The following is a 23,192-nucleotide window of genomic DNA, read 5'->3' as shown; positions in this document are numbered from 1 at the left end:
ATGATTTTGTTTCCTGATCACATGAAAATCCTTTCCCAGCTTGTTGTTCTTTCAGAGCTCCATATATTTTGCAGACTTCAAAACCATTCTATATCATTCTTCTTTGGTATTTCCACTTTCATTGTAATATAGTTCAAACATGTTACTATCTTCCAGAAGTTTTCAAATATATTTGTTTCTATCCATCATCTTTTCCCGTGGGTTGAGTGTCCTTATCCCCTGTATTGGGTCAGGTCTTTCTCATACATGTAGCACGCTTATTTCTTACCATAAAACTTATATAGATGTGCTTTACATGTATTTGAGTAGCCTGGAAGCTACATGGAAACAGATTAATGTTCAGGTTTATGTATATATGCTTGGAATCTAATCTGCAATGAACATTTAAGACATATTTTAATGTGGTTAATCAATACTGATACATTCCTAAATATCAACACTATCGAAGTTTTAAAATTTTTAGTTTGAACTTGCTTTATTATGTAATTAGTATAGTTTATGAAAACACCATAGAAATTACTTTTGTATTTCACATTATTTCTGTTTTAGGAATGTTTTTACATAAGCATAGCTGTTAGGTAACTCTTCGAGTATATAATACAAATGAATGTACAGAAACAACATATGCTTTTAGGCCTTTTTTTTAGCACTGTTTCTGTTTTCATGTTTGTAGGGAAAAATGTATAGTTTTAAAACATAAAGGTATAGGAACTATGTTAATGTGCATATGATACATAGATTAAGAAATGTACTGTATCAATTTGTACTCTGACTCTACTGCTGCATATATTAGTGATAGCAACTGAAGTGTAATTACAAAGTCATTTTCATGTTTCTTAGGTCAGTAGACTTTTAAAAATAATGCTTTAAATATATGATATATTGTTTTCTGAAGATTCTACTTTTAGTATATAGTGAATGTTTTTCTTAAATTTTTAAGATCAGTGATGCATAGATGTATGCCTTTGATTTTACTGTGTCTTAAATTTATTTTAATAGGGTTGGACCAAGTTTTATGAATTTTCTTTATCAGACCTTCGGGCTGGATACAACATCATTGACAGGCTCTTTGATGGTAAGCAACCAAACTGGACTTGCATTGCTCTTCATTATATGGTTTTTATATCAGTGGCTTAATTCCAATTACATATTTTGGATTTTGCTTGGTATTTGAACTTTTAATTTCCTGATTGCTATGCCTCTGTTATCTGAAGGTTCTTGGGTTGTCTACTGTGGTCAGTGATTTTTATATAATGTGTAAGAATTCTGATTTACCTGTAGCTTTCAGGAAACAAATCTAGAAACATCTTGTGTTCGTTGTGTGGCCTACACATTTTCAGACTTCAACTGAATTGTTCCACTCTCTTACTAAGTAATTAATATTTTGGACCACAGTACTGTAGCACTAGCACTAAGAATTTGTAGCGTCCTATTGGAATTCCTAAATAAGTCTGCTGAAGAAATTCAGGAATGAAACCCATGACTTCATCCCATTGGGCCATTTAGCTATTGGTTTCCTTGAAGCCAGTAGTAATCCAATTCCTGATTCTATTGTGCATTGCTGAGACAAGGGACGTTAGAACGTAGACACACCGTGGATCAGAAAGCAGCTTAGGTTGATTGAAATCTAAACTGAGTGCCCCAACCACAATTCATAAATCCTGTCCCCACATTCCATCAGCCTTGCTATCCTAGCCAGGTGCTCTACACCAAATTCCCCTATTTATAGCTACAAGTCTATAAATCTCTAACTCTTTTATTTTTTTTCTCAGATATGCTGTACTTTGGCAGGTTTTTTGTGGTGTTGTTTGTTTTTATTTTCTTTCCATTACCCTGTCATTCTGTTTATCAGCCTTTCAGCCTTAGCACATGTATGACTTCTTTTCTAGTCTTCTTTGCTTTCTCCCTTCTGCAACATGCTCTGTCACAGTATGCCACAGTCCATCTGCATGGTAAGCCAAGGCTTCTGTCCTTAAGGATGTACCCACTCTTGGGCTTCCTGTCCTCACACAGCTAGACGTGTTTCACCCAATAGGTTTTCATGGTTACTGCTTTTCCCTGAAAGGCTCTTCTCTGCAGTCATTATATCTTCCTTCTGTCATTCCCCTCAGCTTAGAACTTTCTTCTCCATAGAAGCCTTTTCTTGGCAGTACATTTGAAGGATCTTTTTGGTTACTCTCCTTTTTGCCTTATTGTTCTAAGACACTAATGTAGGGAAGTTTTGGTTATGTAAACATAACCAAAAGATTTTCTTTTTAATCCCAAGTGTGGGATATGGAACTGCTTTTTAGTTTATCCACACTTCAGAGAGGGGTGTGGTCTTTGCCAGCTGCAGTTAGTTAATTCTGAGAGGGTATAAATACAAAGTGAAGAGAGGATGCTTTGAGAGAGAGGCTTTGAGGAGAAGGTCAGAGGAGTAAGAAGGCTAATGCAGTGCATGCTGTTTACTGTTTGCTGTTACTGCTTTACTGGACTGCTAGGTATCCTGACAACTGAGATTGGTATTGCCCCAAACAACCTGATGGATGACCCTAATCAGCCAGAAGTAACTAAAGAGAACTCCGCCCCCTCTTCCCACTGACCTTTCCCTCCTACCTAATGTTGGGGTGTTGGAATGCATTACCAGGGGTAGAGAAGGGAGGCAGAGGCATAAGGAGCCCCAAATAAAACAGAGTTTTTAAAAAAGTGCCTACACACTAGAACTTCTCAGTATGCTTCTGCTTATTTACACAATAGTGAATAAGAATGTGTGCACTGGGAAGTAAGAGAGAACATTTTGTGCATTTGTTGTGTTACTGGTTTCCATCTTTTACTACATTGTAATCTGCGATGCAGTCCATGGGAAACAATGTCTTCCCTTGTTTATTACCTACATGTGAACATCTGTCATGGGTCTGGCATAGGCATTAGAAATTGTTCTGCAACTTGTTTTTAGCAAGGGATGAGGATGGATGCCTAGGCTAAGAGCACCACATGGAACAGCTACCCTTTAACACTGTGCAGAATGAAGGCAGCAACAGCTGTTGTCTGTCTTTTCTCATAATTTCTAATAATCTTGAACAGAAAACTTTGTTTGGAGAAAAAGTGTAAATGAAAAACAAGGTTTTTAAAGTATAACATGTCTCCAATCTAGGTCTTGTACTATTGAACGTAGCTCTTGTCTACGCATTCTTTGTTACCTGACTAATCTAGCAATGCTTGTCCTTATGACTGCACCAGTTGGTGAATATGAAGGTAGGGCGGGAAATTGGGTCATGGGGAAGAGTCTCCTGCTTTTTAGTCACTGTTGATAGTAAGGTTTAGCTGGGGACAATTTCTCTTTACTACGTGGGTAGCCTAACTTTAAAGGGCAACGTAAATCACATGTCTCAAGGCTTAGAGCAACATTGCTATAAGTTCCTGTGACTGTCTCTGAGATTCATAGTGGTGAAATAGCAATAGTAAATAGAAAGATATGAGTGTATCAAATGAACAGTAATAACAAACCAGCAATGCTAATGAAGTTAACAGGCTTTTTGAACATAGGCCCGTGTTTATTATTTTTACTGAGGAACTGAGACTTCCTCATTCGGTCTTAATATCAGTGCTGCCATGATTACAATATGTTTCTGCTGCATGGTTCAGTAGTGTTGTAGAGAACAGCTTCCTGTGTGCTCATGTCTATGTTTGTGGAATGATGAATGGACATGCTGCCCATGAGCTCTGCAAGTCATCCGCACCCACTTGCCCCGTGCTGCATCTCACTTTTCCTAGAATAGCAGGTGGAGTTGATTGTAGATGGTAGCATGCAGAAAACTACTGTGTGAAGATGTGCTGAAGTTTTCCTACTTAATCAAATTAGCTTGTGAGCCACTTGTTTCACCAAGCACGGATTGCAGTGTGCTCCATGTTTATGTATTTGCTTAATAACAATATGCATTGGACACCTGTTCTGGATAGAGTTATGTTTGGAACACTTCCTTCTAAGGGGTTCCAAACTAATTAGGCATTGCTATGCAGTTAGAAAACTGAAAGATGCTATATTCAGAATGCTCCGTCTACAATTCAGATTTGTAGGAGTCCACAATTTCCTCATTCTGGTGACCCAAACTCTTAGATCTCAGCTGGCAGATTCATAACACCATGATCGAGTTGATAAGTATAAACTCAATGGAAAGGAAGTCTTCACTAAATACTTAATGGTCATTTAAATAAATCATTAAGTTATATTTACTGTGTTGCTGTTTACTACTGATTAAAAATCATATCTTTTTACATTTTTAAAGTGAAGTTAAAAGGTAGGTAGGAGCCAGAGGATGGGAAGGGGTTCCAGGAAGGGCTGTCTTCTGGACATGACATGCTTCCTGTGCTCATGAACTCATAGCAGCTTTTGTTGCCCACACAAGAATAAGCCAGAAGGAATTCCAGCATGGACAGAGTAAATGATCTACAGGCCTCATGCCTTAGTGTGGAGCTATTGGCACTTGCTTAGGAAAGGAAACATTTTTCTTTCTTGGAGGATGTGGCCATTTCTTTGATTCCATTGTTCTAGCGAATGGCTCGCCCTATACAGCACAAATTTAGCACAACTGGACTTAGTCGTTTACCAGAAGAGAGAAAATACAAAAATTGGGGCAGGGACATGTTGGGTTACAGTGGGAAGAAAATAAGGAAGATATATTTTATTATATACCTATTTGAAATTCTGAAGAATAAAGAAAATCTTTTTCAAAGCAAAATTAATAAAACAATCTGTTTTACTCATAGGTACCAAAGATGTACAATGGGAATTTGTGCATGGCTTACTTGAAAATGCTATTTATGGAGGACGCGTAGATAACTACTTTGACCTTCGAGTTCTTCAGTCTTACTTGAAGCAGTTCTTTAATTCTTCAGTAACTGGTGTACTAAACCAAAGGAACAAGAAAACCGTCTTTCCATATTCCATATCTCTCCCAAACTCCTGCAGTATTTTGGTGGGTAAAAGTAATATTTTACATGCAATGTTTACCCCAGCAAGCACATGCATCGCATGCTCAATTCTCCAGGTATACAGATAGTTGCAGCACAGATTCTTTGTCTGGGCAATACGTAGCCTGCTCCATAGAACTTGCATCAGTAAAAACTTGGGTGTTGATTGGAGGTCAGTTGGTCATGGTGACTGTAAACTGTTATGTTGGCAAATCTGGGGATGGGGGAGCCAAGGGAAAGTCACAGGATAAATATCGCCCATAGAAATCAACTGTGGCTGCTTTACCATAAGCTTCTGTTTGTATAAAGGCCTCCTTCCTTTTTATTATAGGAAATACTGTGATACTTCTTCGTGAATTACAGGATAAGCATATGTGTTTGATTATATAGCACTCTCATTTTTTGTGGTATTTTGCCTCACCCAAATATTTTTTTTAATATTCTTCATTTGAAAAAAAAAAAAGCTTAAAAAGCAATGTTAAAGTCATTTCTTCTGTTGTTAGTGGCAATTCCACTTGAGCTTTTTGTCCTTCATTTACATATCCACTCAGCAGTGTGCATTGCCCTCCTCTTCAGGGGTCACTGCCAAGGATGAGACAGAATTGAAAAGAAATCCACCCTCGTTCAGTAGATGCATATGTGTGTGTGCTTGTATAGAATACCTTAGCATAGTTTACCTCTACGAGCAAGATGCCCAACTTTACACCAAAGTAAAGACATTTCTTCCTGATCTGCTCTTGAGTTTTCATCTAAAATTAGGGGTAGATAAGTGTTATGCTTATGGTGGAGAAATTTATACAGTTCTCAGAATGATCCTTAGCATGAAATTCTGGGGTTATCAATGTGTGTCAACAAACTTCATAGGTCACAGAAGACAGGAGTGTGGGTGAACTGTGATGACACATTCACTTGGCATGCACTAGTACAATACCAGATTGTGCTTATAGGTTACAGAGTTTCTCTAAGGTTGTATTTTTTTGTAATTGATCATTTTTTTAAATTTAAGGTTACATTTTTAAAATAAAACAAGCAGTGATTATTCAGACATGTAAGAGCTGAACTCTGCTTGTGGCATGCTGTAGGAAATGATGACTCCCTAAACACATCTACAGAGCATCTTTCACACAGTAGGCAGAACACTGGTACGTGCTGTGAATCCATTGAAAGGCTCTCCATCTGTGAGGAGTTAGAACAAGAAAAACCAGCATCGAGTAGTTAATGCACAGAATATTCACAGAAATACGTCCTATAGATGATCAGGAAAACACCGATAGAAATCAGAAAATATCTAGCAAATATAAAATGTAAGCACCTATTTAGTAGTTTGTGCAGTGTCCATTGTTGGTGCGTTCTGTGGTCTTTGGTGATGAGCAGTTTATTCTTCACCTGCAGGACTATCGCGCTGTCATCGAGAAGCTCCCAGAGGATGATAAGCCCAGCTTCTTTGGTCTGCCTGCCAACATTGCTCGCTCTTCTCAGCGCATGACCAGTTCTCAGGTGAGAGGGAACGGATGGCTTTTAGCAAACATTGAGCCTAGAGGAAACAGCGCAGTTTCATTATGTAGAATGTTACAAGTTTTTGTTTCATTTAATACAAAACACTCCACCTTTTTTTTTTTTTTTTTTTTTTTTTTGTCCTTTGAACACTTTGTTTATTTATTTATTTATTTTGGTTTTTTAAATATATTTTTATTTTTAAATAATTTTATACATTCATTTGTATCCCAGCTGTAGCCCTCTCCTTCTTTCCCTCCCAATCTCCCCACCCTCCCTCATCTCCTCCCTGCCCCCTTTCGAGTCCACCAAGAGGGGTGTCCTCCTCTCCTTCCCTCTTGCCCTAGCTTATCAGGTATTTTCAGGATGGTTGCAATGTCTTTATCTGTGGCCTGGCAAGGCTGCTTCTCCCTCAGGGGTGGGGAGCAGGGGAGAGGAAGCTCAATGAGTCAGACACTGAGTTCATGTCAGAAACAATTCCTGTCCCCTTTACTAGGGAACCCACTTGGATACTGAGCTACCATGGGCTATGTCTGAGCAGGGGTTGTAGGTTATATCCATGCATGGTCCTTGGTTGGATAAACACTCTCAGAGAAGACCTCTGTACCCAGATATATTTGGACCTTGTAGGGCTCCCTGTCCCCTCTAGGTTATACTAATTCCTCCTTCCTTCATATGATTCCCTACACTCTGCCGAAGGCATGGTTATAGGTCTTAGCATCTTCTTTCAGGTGCCTTCTGTTCTGTAACTTGTTTTCTCCTACTTCCAATGTCCATCCCCTTTATCTTTCTAGATAAGGATTGATCATCTTACCCTGGTCCTCTTTGTTGTTTATCTTCTTTAGGTGTACATATTTCAGTATGTTTATCCTATCTTATAGATCTAGTACCCACTTATAAGTGAGTATATACTATGTGTCTCTTTCTGCTCCTGGGATATCTCCCTCAGGATGATTTTTTTTTTATAGCTCCCACCATTTGCCTGCAAAATTCATGATTTCCTTGTTTTTAATTGCTGAGTAGTATTCCATGTATAAAGGTACCATAATTTCTTTATCCATTCCTCCATTGATGGACATCTGGGTTGTTTCCAGGTTCTGGCTATTATGAATAAATCTGCTACAAACATGGTTGAGCAGATGTCCTTGTTGTGTACTTGAACGTCTTTTGGATATATGCCTAGGAGTGGTATAGATGGATCTTGAGGTAGCACTATTCCTAATTGTCTGAGAAAGCGCCAGATTGATTTCCATACTGGCTGTACCAGTTTACATTTCCACCAGCAATGGAGGAGGGTTCCCCTTTCTCCACAACCTCTCCAGCATGCATTGTCTCTTGAGTTTTTTATCTTAGCCATTCTGATGGGTGTAAGGTCAACTTCTTTATGTCTCGGTTATCTAAGTTTTAAATTTTATAATACTGTTACAGAGTAATTTGATCTTTTTATTAATTACAGTTTATTCATTTTGTATCCCCCCTGTAGCTCCCTTCTTCCTCCCCTCCCATTCCCACACTCCTTCCCCCTTCTCCATCCATGCCCCTCCCCAAGTCTACTGATAGAGGAGGTCTTCCTCTATGTTGAGGTCTTTGATCCACTTGGACTTTAGTTTTGTGCAGGGTGATAAGTATGGATCTATTTTCATTTTTCTACAGGTAGGTATCCAGTTAGACCAGCACCATTTGTTGAAGATGCTATCTTTTTTCCATTGAAAGGTTTTGGCATCTTTGTCAAAAATCAGGTGTCCATAAGTGGGTGGATTTATGTCAGGGTCTTCTATTCAGTTCCATTGATCCACCAATTTGTTTCTATGCCAGTACCATGCAGTTTTTAGTATTGTTGATCTATACTACAGCATGAGATCAGGGGTGGAGATACCTCCAGAAGATCTTTAGTATTACTCTTTGTAGATGATATGATAGTATATCTGAGTGACCCCAAAAATTCTACCAGGGAACTCCTATAGCTGATAAACACCTTCAGCAAAGTGGCTGGATACAAAATTAACTCAAAAAAATCAGTAGCCCTCCTGTATACAAAAGACAAATGAGCTTAGAAAGAAATTAGGGAAACGACACCCTTCACAATAGTCACAAAGGACATAAAATACCTTGGTGTAACTCTAACCAAGCATGTCAAAGACCTGTATGAAAAAAAAAATTTCCAGTCTCTGAAGAAAGAATTAGAAGAAGATACAGAAGATGGAAAGATCTCCCATGATCATGGCTTGGCAGGATTAACATAGTAAAAATGTCCGTCTTACCAAAAGCAACCTACAGATTCAATGCAATTCCCATTAAATTACCAACACAATTCTTTACAGACTTTTGAAAGAAAAATTCCCAACTTCATATGGAATAACAAGAAACCCAGAATTGCTAAAACAATCCTCAATAATACTATGATTACTTTGAATGTAACTTGTATAAGTGAACTTGCCACCAAATTTAATATTGTCATTAACATGCAGGATACAAATACATTTTTTTCCTTTCTGTATTATCTTATAAAAGATAAATATTGTGATATGAATTAATGACTGGATATTATATAACTTTGGTTTTTTAAATTGTGGAGACAAAAATGTTACCTTTCCATTGCTGTGACAAAATACTGCATAAAGAACAAAGATCTTCACAGGTTTCAGGCCATTGCTTTTAAGGCTCTGGCAAGACAGGAGCATGGTAAAAGGGTCTGGTGGGAGAAGGCTGCTGACATCATAGGAGCCAGGAGGAAGTAGGGTGGAGTGGAAGGAAATCAGAAGTATGTGACAGAACTCCTTGAGCATCACACTCTCATTTGAATTTTTCCTCAGCTAGGCTCCACCTCGTAATGCCGGTTGAGTGCCACTCTATAAGTGGACTAATGATTGATACAGTAGCCCCCTCATGGTCCACTGCATCTCAGTAAGCCATGTGTTGTGAGAATGAGCCCTTACACTGAACCACAATACACTGAAACAACACACATTCAGGTTCTATGTAGTTGCTCCTTGGCGATTTGAATAGCTTTTGTTTAGTGACCTTACTGTGTCCGAAGCTGTTCTCAATGCTGTGTATCCAGGAGCTTATCTACAGTTTATAGACTCTTTCAAATAAGAACCATTACTTTTCTCTTTTAACAAATGAAGAAATAAACACCAAGATTTGTGTACTGTAAGATGCCCAAGATCTCTATCGCTTAGAGGCAGGGCTAGACTTTTAACGCAGACTTTCAGATTTAGTCATCTTTAGAAATGTTTCTCGAGTTTTAGTTTTTTAAAGATTATTTGTTTTTATTATGTGTATGAAAGCTTTGCTTGCATGCATGTCTGTGCGCCACATGCATGCCTTGTGCCTACAGAGGCCAGAGAGGGCATCAGATCTGTAATCCTGGGCTAGGATTACAGATGGCTGTGATCCATGATTTGCGGGCTGGGAATTCAGCCTGGAGCAGGGGTTCTTAACTGCTGAGCTGTCTCTCCAGCCCCTCATTTAAAGAATTACACATGTATGTTTGTATATCTGAGTGTTGGTTTATAGATGAATGCGGTGCAGCGCAGTGCCTGGGGAGGCCAAATGAGGGTATCAGATGTCCTCCAGCTGGAGATTCAGGTGGGTGTGAACCACCTAACATGAGGACTTGTACCTAAACTTGGGTTCTTTGCAAGAGTAGGACACTTGTAGCTGCTGAGCTATTTCACCAGCCACATAATCAAAAATATTTTTGACATGTGTTTAGCAGCCGGCCCTCAGGAAAGCATTGCTGCTTAGGCACCATTGCAGGCACAAATGGCATGTAATAAGCCATTTCAGAGGCCCTTTGCATAGTCTGAAGATGGAAGGCTCAGACAGCCCTTAGCGATTTACATTCACTGTTTATAGGCATTTTAATTTCAAAGTATTTTTTATCTATAGTATTTCTTTCCTACATGGTTATATTGTTGCTTATCCAACATTCCTTAAATTGTTGTCTCCTCTTATTTTGTCATTAAGAATATTGTCTGTTTTGCAGTTTCAGTGTCCATTCTCTCATTATTGTGGGAAAGGTTGAACATTGTTTTAAAAAACTGTTTTCTAAGAACAAGTGAGTTCTTCATCTCTGCTGGTGAAGACGGTCCCCAGTTCCTTTCTATTTTCTTATTCAAAGTAACCCTTCAGTCAGAGGATGTGACTCTTACCCAGGTGTCTGTCGTGTGTGTCTGCACCCTTTTGATTTCCAGCCATGATTTTTAGCTGACATGTGTGTACATGCGTGTATGTTGAGGGGGGAGAGGTAAGGGGAATTGGAAGAAGACAGCTTTGTAGAGTTTATTCTCTCCATCCACCTCTGCAGTTTTCACACATGAGACTCAGGTAACCAAACTGGCATGGCAAGCTATGTTACCTGCTTTGCCATCTTGCTCTCCCCACTTCTCCCTTTTTCTGAAGGAAGACTACTGGCAGTCACAGTTGTGCAGTTATTTTCTTTCAGCATTTGCAATTTTATGGATAGGGCTTCTGGGTAATCTGCTAATGTAATAGAATACCCATATGTGGGACCCAGCACTTTCTAGAAGATTTAATTACACATAATTATACATAGAAAGCATCACAACATAATGAAACGCAATGACCAAGAAAAAGACATTGTGATTTCTTGCATGAATTCACCTGAGTCTCTTCTCTGGGCTGAAGGACTCAAGTGGTCTCTACTTAAAGCATTTTTAATCGTATGCTTTTCTAAAATGTTGCACCATATGTATGCAATGTTTTCTGATTTTCTCTCCCATTATCCACATACATGCACTCACATACATACACATTCACATATATACACACAAGAACACAGACATGGCCTAGGACTTCTTCCCTCTAGGCACTTTCCTGAAGATTCATCAGCATTGTTGTTGGATATACTTTCATCGCTTACTGTTACTGTACAGTATTGCCTAATTAAAATGCTAAACAATGCATCTTTTTCCTTATTAATGGGCGTGTGGGCTGCTTCAGATTTTTTGTTACTAGAAGAGGGCTACTAAGAACATTTGTGAATACATCTGATGTTGACACACATAGACGTACCAGAGTTTCTCTAGATATACTAGGGAGCTGAATTAATATGCTTGTTCTTAGGAGAGACCCTCTTCAGTGTGTCACCTCGACATTTGTAGATGTCTGGGTTTTGCTGTCTGGCATATTAATGGCATCACCTCCTTGATGAGCATTGGTGAGTACTGATGAGAGTAGACATCTTTTCACAGCCACAGGGCAGTTCTGCTTTTGCAGGGAGGGAGGGCAGAATGCAGCATGAAGTCTCAGGAAGTGACTAGATCACTGTGGTGCTGTACAGGTTGTAGAGAATGGGCTAAGAATATGGTTTAAGCAAGTTAGAAAGCATTCACAGGAGACTGTTGCTTAAAGTGGTAGCAGGTTTTGAGATGATTCTTACCTGTTGAATCTATGAGTAGTTGTAGTCAGAAAGGTTTTACATGGGTTTCCTAGAAAGTGCATACTTTTTGCAGCAACGCAGTTGCATTCAGCAGCTGTGGTCAGCGTGTCTTATCCAGGCTCCCAACAGTTATTAGAATAGTCTAATAAACATATTTATGAAGTGTGGGCAAATCTGAGGTACACACATGTTTGGGAATGTGAATATTCACATTCCAGGACCCCATTTATTACTACTGTTTGCAGGAGCACCGCCAGCTTCAGAGGCACGTGTGTACCACTCATATCTTGTGTGCATGTCTCACTGCATTTGTAGTAGCTCTGATTCTGAGTTCTTTGCATGCTGTGAGTTCTAAGACTAATAAATAAGTAGAGAGAAGGACATTTTCAGAGTGTTTACTCTGTGAATATGTACAATGATCTCATATTTATTACTTTTAATGCTAGCTGAAAATAAGTCACTTAGAAGCCAGATTTTTAAATTTTTTGTAGATTATCACCTATGAAGGAATGGACATGTCTTGTCTTCAAATAGGAAGAAAGGGAAGGTCTGTCTTAAGCTCTCATGGATTTGCCTTCATGGTGATGAAAGGAGAGTGGAAGGAAGACTACTCTTCATCACTAACGAGCGGAGGGATGATATCCTACCAAAATCATGAGGACAACAAGAGTGAAGGCTTGCCCAGCTGGGCAGGGCCAGCAGGGAAACAGGCAAGAGAAGTGCATGCTGCTGCTGCTTCTGCCTGTGATGTGTCTTTGCACCACAGCAAGGCATTCAGGAACCATGATCCCTGAAGTCAGCACCGAGTACACTTTACAAAAGTATTTGTTCAAAAATGCAAATGAACCTGAATTTTATTATACCTTGGAACTAACTAACTAATAATTGGAAATGCAGGGGCAAATTAAATGCAGTAGGATTTAATTTGGATTCAGGACATTTCACAAGACAGCTGAGGAATCCAATCATTAGGTGAAACGGATGTGATAAATAAAAAAAAGAGGGACTCAGGATGACATTAGAAAGATGCCAAGAAAATCACAAAACCTTATAACCTTTCAAGAAATTCATGTTCCACCAATCCAAATGAAAGGTTTTTGAAACAACTAATAAAGATATATAAATATGTGGATATTATATCACAATAATTAATTTTTATTAAGAGGAAGAGTGGCATTGTATTAAAGCCCAGGGGTGGAGAGTTTATTAGAGATGATGAGGCAAATTCAAGAAGACATTGATAACTATTAGATGGCTGCCTTTATCTTTGAAAATGTTGATAATGAAGCTAGTTTTAAATTTAAAACATGTAAAGGATATTTGTGTGCCTTGACCGTGTCATTCAATGATATATATACCCAGAGGTCAGTGCCTGCCCTCTTCCATGAGACTATTACCCAAAGACAACACACATTTTCACAACTGGAGGGCATACATAACAGCCCCACAACCTGTGTAAATCAGAGAAAAAGTTTCTATTTCTATTTGAAAGGTAATTGCCAATAAATCTATCCTGATAAATGGGAATTTAGTGCTTTCTGAGGAATGGGGTAGGCAATAAAGAGATAGGGATTACACAAGCCAAGAGAAAACATTTAGGGATGTGGAACAGTAGTGAAACATTTTAACAAGTTAGAAGCTTCCAGCTTCTTCCTAAGATCCAGAGCCAAGGCCTGTTGTGACAGAGAAGCCAGCACATCTGTTCTGTAGCTGCAGTACTCTTCTGCCTGTGTGACAGACAGCATGTGGGAGATGAGCAAAAGACTGATCTCAGAGGTTCCGGTGTGAGACATCATGGTGGGAGGAAATGCTTTGGCAATAGAGTCATCAAAGATACCCACATCATGTGTTGACGCTCCTCCTCCAGCCCAGCCAGTAGTCCCCTCATCCACTGAGGAGTGTGAGTTGTGAGTTCATCCACTGATGAAGCCAGCCACCTCCTGCTCCTCCCCCTACCCTTAGACACTCCTAGTGAGTGTCCATGCTTTCAATACATGAGCCTTTCTGAGGATACTTGATAAACACAAGCCTTTAACAGTGACAAGTTTCTTTTCTTTCTCCCTCCCTCATCAGAAAAGCAAATACTTTAAACCGGCGCTACACCCATGTTTTAGCTTTCCCAGATAGGTGTTCTAAAAGCTGCCTGACCTCAGTGACCACTTTTCTCACTTTCTGTATCTTTATTAGAGTTATTTTGACACTTACTGACTGTATAGCTCATACGCATTGGCCTGCTTACACTTGTGAGACCTTCACCCTGTCCAGAGAGTGGGCCCATTTCTGTTGCCCCAGTTTCCTTCACCACGTTACACCCCCTCTCCCCGTACTCATGCAGCACTCAGTTTCCTTTTGATCAATTTAAATTAATTTATATTTTCTAGAATATTTTATTAAAAGCATACTTCAGTTAAAACTGTATGCCTTTTATTAGTTTTGCTAAGAAAAACTGTGAAATTCATCAGTGTTCTTATGTGTATCTGGAGTTGTTTCCTTTTAAGTGATAAATAGTATTGGGGTGTGCAGCCATGCCACGGTTTATTCATTCATTCACTAAGGGCGTTTAGAATGTTTCTACTTTGAGGCTCCTAAAACTAGCTGCCAAACAATCCTAACAAAGTAGATTTTGAGTACACATCTAGCATATACCCTGATTTCCTTCAACACATAACCTAGTTGTGAACTGGCTGAATAAGATAATAAGCATATTTCATTTCCTAATTAGCTGCCAAAGTGTTTTCAAATACAATTCCTTAAAAAAAATAGGCAAAGAGATGAGGTATTAGTTTATGTATCTAGCAGTGCATTGGTCAAGGTTCCATAAAGGAAGAGAATTTTTAGGATGAATACAGAGACATATTAAGAGCAGATTATTAGAGTGACTTACAGGTCACTGTCATACAGCTGTCTCCAACAAAGGCTGTCTCCTGACAGAAAGGGAAGAATCTGTATAAGGTTCAATGTTTCCGTTGGTCTTCAGTCTACACTGGAATCTTGACTAAGTATGTTCTAACACCAGCAAAGGTGTTAAGTGACAGGACAGATGAACTTGCCAGCAAGAATGAGAGCAAGCAGGCAAAGATCAAAAGTTTCTTTCTTCCATGTCTTTTTCTGTTGGCTTCCACTAAAAGTTGTGGTCCAGATTAAGATAGATCTTCCCACCTCAAAGGATCCAGTCAAGAAAACCCCTCATAGGTGAGCCCATCTGCTTAGGTTTTAGTTGAGTCCAGGTATAGTCAAGTTGACAACCAAGATTAACCGTCACAGGAGATATACACCCAAGATAGGAAGAATATAGAACCCATCTCTTCAGTACATTCATTAATTACAAAGGTCTGACCCTTTGTAATTAGATGCCTGGAAGCTGACTAAATTATCCAGAGTGAAACAGAACAGCATAATAACATCTCTTCATAGCCCAGGAAGCAGTATAGTAAAGTGACTGACATCAGTCCTAGTTACTTAGCGTCATCCAGAATGATACCTCATATACATGATGTGCAATGAGTAGCTACCCTGTTATTTAGGTAATGCATTATAGGGCTTCAAAACTGGCTTACTCACTAGTATGAATTAAACATCTTTTGAGGAGAGGGTTAGGTTTTACATTTGCTTGTGTTAAAATATAAGATGTGCATCATTTGACTTATTTTTTAAGCTTTTAATACCATATTGACTTGAAAAATGATCCTATGAGCAAAATGCTATGATTATAGCAATTTGTTTCACCTTGAGTTTTGGATGAAATCTCTTATAAAAAATAACCAATATTAGCCAGGCATAGTGGTATATACCTGTAATCCCAGTACTCAGGGAGGCAGATGCAAGAGGAACTCTGTGAGTTCGAGGCCAGCCTGGTCTACAAAGTAAGTCCAGGACAGCCAAGGCTACACAGAGAAGCCCTGTCATGAAAAACAACAACAACAAAATAGTGATTTGGCCTTGCATGTGACTGGATTTTTAAGAGACATAAACATAGTATAAATTTACCCCCTTGATTTTTTTTATTTACTAATATTCAAACAATAAATCTTTAGGTATTTTTGTATAAACATACATTTTAACTTCATATATAGGAAGATTAATATTCTGTGACACCACCTTGAAACTGTTGAAGAAAGGACTTTCACTGGATTGAAACATATTATTAGATATTTTGTTTGAACTTTATAGAAAAATAAGTGTATTAGATTTATAAAACTAGCAGATGAGCCATTGTTATAGCCAGCCCTGTGCTCTTCAATAGGAATGTCTTTGTGTGTGTGTGAACGTCCTTGTTTATTGTTCTCTGCTTATAAAAGAGTCATCATAGCATTATATGTGTGCTGTCATCTTTCTAGAACAGAAAACATAATTATCTGAGAGGGTGAGTCAACATTTCTTTTAAATAGTTTAAAAATGTATTTGTATTTTTTCTTTTGCTTTTTTATTTACATCATTTTCTTGTTGTGTTTAATAAATTTAAAACACAAATAAGTGATAACAAGTGTTACCAGAGCCAGAACAGCACATCTCCTGACTACCAAGTGGGGACATTTTGTAGAGAAGTGATGCTGATAAATCAAATGCTGTGTAGAGTTCAGCTCCAGCAAATGAAAATGATTCATCAGAAAAACAAAGGAAGTCAAGCACTGACTCTCTGCAGTGCTGTTTGACTAGGAAATCAATCAAAAGCTCTAGGAGTTGAATCCAACCATGTGATTGTGTATGTGTAGCAATTAAATAGTACATTCATTCTGAAAGATTTATAGTCCTTATTTTAGTACAAGGTTTACTAATGTAAGAGTGTAACTAGCATGAACTCTAACCAAACATACTAAAAAGAAAAGACAGAGTATATCTCTTAAGAACATGAAGGTAGTTAGCAGGCTGCAGGTGCTGAAGTTTAAAATGCTGCTCTGTGCAATGTGTGCCTGGGCTTCTTGGATTCACCTTGTTCATATTAGATAAGCCGTATGATAGCTAGTTTTACTAGTTGGCTGAACTATTACAAGGAACAATCAGTAACTAGCCCAGTCATTTTACAGCCACTAACATGTCTATAGTACAGTATTGGTCATGTTTTGTGTTATCGTTAGCACATGCTTAATGAGATAAATGTTTATAAAATAGGACCCAGTAGACATGATTTCATTTAGAAAAGAAAATGCAAGTGATTGATTTTGATGCACACAGCAAAGAAGCTAATGATGATGAAGCTACAGCAGCAAAGGCCCCAGTGGGGAGTAATGTTTACCTAGCTTCACTTTAATTAATTGATCTGTATTTCTTTGGGGCCTCCTATGTAGAGGGAATAATGAAATGGAAAATGAAAATTAAGCATTAAAAATGTATGCAAACTCTTTAACCGGCTAGGAGCCACTTTCTTTGTACTTATTCTCTGCCGTGTTTTTAAATACACGGTATTTTGAAATGAGAAGATTTAAATCAATGGAACTGAAAAGCATTGTAGATTTTGAAATAAAGAAGGATGGAAGCCCAAGGGTGTTGATAGCACAGAGTGCATGTCTGTATAAAGAAGCAGCTTTTGTGACAAAAAGCACAATTTAATTTTAGAATGTTTTCCCTCAACTTTACAGTTTTTGACTATAGTCAAAAAAACACTAAACTTTAGTGTTTTTGACTATTTGAATGAATCCAGTTGTTCAAACAAAATGATAGAGATACAGGGATTCCACCGTTTATACAGTCTTGGTTTGTCAAGGACTGTATGTGGCACAGGGCCATGCTGTCTCCCGTGTGGAAGTCACTCACTGGAATGTGCTTTCTTCACTCAGGTCATCTCCCAGCTGAGGATCCTGGGAAGATCAGTCACAGCTGGCTGCAAGTTTGATAGAGAAATCTGGTCTAATGAACTTTCCCCCATCCTCAATCTTTGGAAGAAACTGAACCAGGTTAGTCACGGAAGGATTGAAAATTTTACACCTTTTCCCTGTGTCACTTTTTCCAGCCCCCTGGAGCTGTGCTGTTCTGCCTAACAAAGACATTCACATTCATCATTCCCACCCAAATCCAGGCCCTGCTTGTCCTGAGCACACAGTCTTCACACTATACATTCCTCCCCTCAGTCACAGTCAGTCTTCACACTGACTGAGTCACACAGGCAGCCTTCACACTAGGCATCCTTTCCCTGAGTCATACAGTCAGTCTTCATACAGTGCCTTCCTCCCCTGAGCACATAGTCAGTGTTTGTTCTTCTCCCTGTCAGCTCATACTGAAGTTAGTCTTCTTCATTCTTTGTTGTAAACAAATTTACACAAGTTTTCAATTAAAGCCTTTAGAAGATCATTTACTTTGTGTCTTTTATAATGTCTGTGCTATTAACCATGTATGTAAATAGTCTTTCTTATTATGTTTACCTTTTAACTCAAAATTCACTAGATTTTGAGGGTCTTAACAAATTCTGAGCAAATGGGGTAAGTAAAGCAAAAAGATTCTACTAACAGAATAATTGAGATAGGAGACACAGTGAAAACAGGAGGTCTCTTTGAAGACTTGTGTGCACAAGCAGGCTATGCACTTGTGGGGTGGGGGGGCGGGGTGGGGGTGTGTGTTGCCATGTATACGAGTGTGTACATGTGAGAGCATGACGTTAACTTTTGGTGGTGTCTTCCATTTCTCTCCATCTTGAGGCCGAATCTCTCACTGAACTTGAACATGTCCTCTTTGGCTAGTCCAGGTAGCCAGCTTGTGCCGGGGATTCCTTGTCTGCTTCCCAGGTGCTGGGATGTCAGGTCGGCCGAGCTTTCACATGGTTTCTGGAAATTCAGTGCTGGTCCTCACACTTGGCTGCACTGAGTCATCCCCCCAGCCCTTGAGGGCTTCTTAAAGGCTAAGGGAAGTAACAGCTTTATAGTCCATATTCAGCAATGCCAACTTCTGTGTCACCTTGCTGTTTGTGTCTGCTGATCGCACCAAAATTTACTGGTGTTAGGATAGCGAGTGACTTCGAACTGCTGCTTATACATTTAAAGTGTTTATTAGGCTCTGGCTCTTAGATATTTTTATTAGTAGTAGATTACCCTGTTTATGTTCAAATTTATTTCCTGATGATTTTATGGATTGTGGTTCTGATATCAATGTAGTTTATAAAGTCCCCATTGTGTTTGTGGGGCCAATCGACTAGGTAGGGATTTACAGGGCAGGATGCCCCTGTATCGTCACACAGCCAGTTAGGGAGAACACTAGAGTCAGAATTGCAGTCACTGTCAGTGCAGGCAGCAGCAGTGTCTTATCATGTAGAGGCATGAACAACAGATAGGCTTCTGTGTTAGAACATGTGGTCACCATGTGGTGGAACTGTTTGGGAAGGAATCAGAGTGTGGCTCCTTGGAAGCCCTCCTCTGTCACTGAGGCAGGATTTGAGGTTTCAAAAAGACTTGAGTCATGCCTAGTTAGTGCTCTCTCTCTCTCTCTCTCTCTCTCTCTCTCTCTCCACTTTATTATATCTCAAGATATAAGCTCTCAGATACTGCTCCAGCACCACGCCTCCCTGCCACCAAGCTCCCCACCATGACAGTCATGGACTAACCCTCTGAAACTGTAATCCCCAAGTAATGTCTTTCTTCTGTCAGTTGCCTTGGCAGTGGCCTCTTATCACAGCAATAGAAACATAACAAAGGCATTGAGTAGAGGCAGTTGGTCTTGTGAATGATAGAGAGATGAAACAGCCAAAAAGTAGCAGTGGGAGTTCAAACATTGCAGCAAATACCATCCCTGAGCTAGTGGAAGAGGGAACTTGCACTTGAGGAAACTGTGAAAAAGAACCTGGGAGAAAGGCTGTGAAGTTTATCAGACTATCCCCCTCAGAAAGGGCTGTGGTCTGAGGGGAGAGGGACATAGTATCTGATGCACACGGCGTCAAGTAAATGTTTCACGGGAGCCTGATGCTACACATCTTCATAAGGCTGGTGCTGGGAACCAATAAACACTAAGGACAGTAGGTTCCCTTGAGGAGAGATACCGTTCTGGGTGACACCACAGTAGAGGGGACTTTCACCTTTGTGTGTATTCCTTGATTCTGTTATACCAACACATTTATGCATAGCTTGAATACATTTATAAAATGATGAGAAAGAGTAATCTACTAACAAAAAAAGATGTGTATTAGCTCTCAGGTTCAGGTACTGTGTATCAGCTCTCAGGAAACTCTTACTTGACCTATGTATTTGCCTTCTGTTTCCATTCTTCAGCACTTTGGGTTGAAATTATGAATTACCACATACTTGTTTTCTTATTCAAGTTATTTAGCTTAATTCCAGCTAAACTAGAGGAAACAAACATGAAATTATGACTGCTTTTTAATAAGTATATTTTCAGTAATTTGGTAAAACCAGTAAATTGATGTGAAAGAAATAATTGTTGCATGTGTAAAAGAATAAGTTTTGCAAGCTGTATTTGTTCCCAAATCTGGGTACAATAAAATGGAAATTGCAGGGTAACCAACCACCCTGTGAGGCAGGTCGCTCTGACTTAGAAGACTCCCCGTCTTCTATGCCTTCCCCGTGCTCTCACTATTGCTCCTCTCTGATTCTTGTTTTGCTATTCTGTTTTCACTCCACATACCACTTAAAACTTGGTCAAGCCCAGAAAGCTGTATTTGCAGACTCCGTTGTTTGTCCATTCGTAAAACAGAGTATTCAGAAACATGAATTCATGAGTGATTCTTGACCTTTTACATACTTCAGTGTGTCATTGATGTTATTCCTCGTTAACTGTGACATGACCTTGTTCTTTTAGAATTCAAACCTAATCCATCAAAAAGTATCACCTCCCAATGATCGACAAGGATCTCCAATATTATCGTTCATCATTCTTGAACAGTTCAATGCCATCCGCTTAGTACAAAGTGTCCATCAGTCTCTGGCTGCCCTCAGTAAAGTCATCAGAGGAACTACATTACTGAGTTCAGAAGTACAAAAACTGGCAAGTGCTTTATTAAACCAAAAGGTAAGCCAACCCTAAGTCTGTCATTTATTATTCTATTACCCGTGTGGCTCTTCTTTCATGAAATACATTTACAAGGGATCCTGTAGCTAACTGTAACACAGAACTCAAGTCCAGGTGGCGGGAGCTATGTAGATAGAATGCATTGGTTGAAAAACTAGCAATGAGTCTAGTGGGAGCATTAAGTCATCGCGACACAGTGTATAGTTCTCTAGGGTCACAGCTACACTCTTTTTAGTACAGATGAAAAGTGAAGTCCATTTTTATTTCACTTTGGCGCAAGTTTTCTATAACATGTTGGTAGCCTACCAGATCAAATTTTAGGCCCTCTAAGCGCAAAGCTGTTTCCTAGCAACTGAAACAAAAATTTTGGAATCTACATTGTTCCAAACCAGTTGGATTGTGAGTATGCCTGGCCCCAAATCCCTTTGCAGGCAGGTAGTGCTCTCATGTCAATGACATCTTCAGCCAAATGCCTCTAAGGTGCTGGATTTGAATGGTGAGGCAAAGAGACGGATGAGTCTAGTGAAATACTGGGAGATGTTTGTCAGAAAAAGAGACATCAGCACTTTTCTCACTAAATAATTGGCCCATTTTAGTAAATAATAAATTCCATGTTATTCAGAAACAAAAAGAGAAAGTGGGGAGAGAACTACGTCCTCAGTAGGTTGCCATGTCTATTCAGGGTCCTACGTGCTTTCCATAGTTCGTGTCTACCCCTTTCCCTAGACTTGAGGATTGTTCTCCTTTGTTCTCATCGGATAGATTTTCTGTTGGTTTTTATCTCTTGTATATGTTGGATTCTTGTGTGATGTCCTAATTTTGTCCCAGAGTGTCTAGAAATTGTTGGAACAATTGATCTTTGTTCTTTCTGTCTAATGTAACTGTGTCTCAGCCTTGTCTTCAGTTCCTGACACTCTTTCCTGGAAGCTGGCTAGTTGTCGACTCTGTGAGTCTTACTACAGTTTATTTGCTTTATTGAGCTTTGCACTCTAAAGAATGTTATTCTTTTCTTTTCCTTCAGAATTTCAATCTTTTTTTCTGAATATCTCATCTAAGTTCCTAGCTTTCTCCACTAGATCTCAAATGGACTTTCTTCACTTCTTTATGTGATTCCTTTTTGAGGTCACCAAGTATTTTTAAAATTAAACCTTTACATTCTTAGTCTAGTGGCATTTGAATCCTTTCCATTTTTGGGGTCCAGTTTTTGTAAAGTTATATGAGGTTCTGGAGGCACCGTCTTGGCATCCATTTATATGTATGTATGTATATGTGTGTGTATGTTGTTTCTGTGTTGCAGTTTGCCTCTGTTGTCTTTGATTCCCCTTCCTGCCTTATGTAAGGATCGTATCAGTCAGTAGTCAGCCTACTGCCACTTGGAAGAGGTAAAGCATGCTGTAGAAACAGTAAGAATTTAAAAACCAACCATATATTTAAATACACGGGGAAAAAAACTGTAAGTATCAACTCTAACCTTAGTACGAATAAAAAAAAAAGAACAAGATGCTTATAGGATAAGCTGGATGTTAACGTTACATGCAAATGTATTCATAAATAATTGAAAGAAAAGGGATGGACAAAGGAAGGAAACAAGCATGGAAATACAGCAAAACGTGCAGGATGGAGGATGAAGAATGAATAATGAAAGACCATCCAATAAAACAAACACAGACGAGGCAGGACAGTCAGAAGGAAAAGCAAAGAACCAGAAGGGAGCTAGTAGCCCTTATACGAAGGGTTGAAATGCTTTGCTGGTTTGTACTTTGGGGTGAGGGAGGAGGAGGGCATGCTTCATTTTCTCTCTGAAGCCCAGTCTTATTAGAGCAGAAAGAGCTGTCCGCAGGCTCAGCCCCTCCCTGCTTTGCCACTGGGATGCATGCTTTATGCTGTTGGGATGAATCCCTGCAGCGTTTTCTGTATCCAGGCTTGGTGGTAAGGAAGGGGCCTCACTGGAGATGCTCCTTGCCAGCTGAGGACATCGGGGGCTGATGCTTCTCTTGAGAGTACTTTGACAGAGCTCATGGCCTAAGAAATGCCTGAGTGGGGAGCCTTTTTACCAAGTCTCTCTGGGACTCTGAGATTGTAGGAAGCCCAAACTTTTGGGTCAGGCTGGGCTCTGGATAGCTCACCGTCTCATGCCCAGCTTGTCTCACTCTTCTAGGAGGTGGCGCTGCAGCTCCCATCTGGAAATGGTGTTTGCTTCCTTCAGAGTGGACTCTTCCCTTCCCACTAACTGGACTTGTATCCACAAATCTAAGTCACATCCAATTCCTGAGCTAAATTCTTAATTAAAATAAGGAATGTAGATACCATATATAACTTTGATTATTCTGTATTAGGCTTTGATGTCTCTGTTGGTAAAGTGGTTAACACAGAAACACGAGAATACGAGTTTGCC

The 23,192-nt window shown here is 39.3% G+C and overlaps 1 protein-coding gene across 2 annotated transcripts in view; it reads left to right on the top strand.

Moving 5' to 3' along the window:
* Window positions 1-23,192, top strand: part of Dync2h1 (dynein cytoplasmic 2 heavy chain 1) — a 204,942-nt gene that overhangs the window by 162,450 nt on the left and 19,300 nt on the right. For both annotated transcript variants that reach the window (XM_055615497.1, XM_055615496.1), the window contains 5 exons: window positions 1,000-1,075; window positions 4,747-4,955; window positions 6,343-6,447; window positions 17,626-17,742; window positions 20,588-20,797. In XM_055615497.1, the coding sequence (XP_055471472.1) occupies window positions 1,000-1,075; window positions 4,747-4,955; window positions 6,343-6,447; window positions 17,626-17,742; window positions 20,588-20,797 (717 nt within the window). The remainder of the gene's footprint in view (window positions 1-999; window positions 1,076-4,746; window positions 4,956-6,342; window positions 6,448-17,625; window positions 17,743-20,587; window positions 20,798-23,192) is intronic.

This window comes from Psammomys obesus, unplaced genomic scaffold (genome assembly GCF_907164565.1).
Source record: "Psammomys obesus unplaced genomic scaffold, mPsaObe1.curated_primary_1811, whole genome shotgun sequence".
NCBI classification, from domain to species: domain Eukaryota; kingdom Metazoa; phylum Chordata; class Mammalia; order Rodentia; family Muridae; genus Psammomys; species Psammomys obesus.
This window is presented reverse-complemented; position numbering and strand designations above follow the sequence as displayed.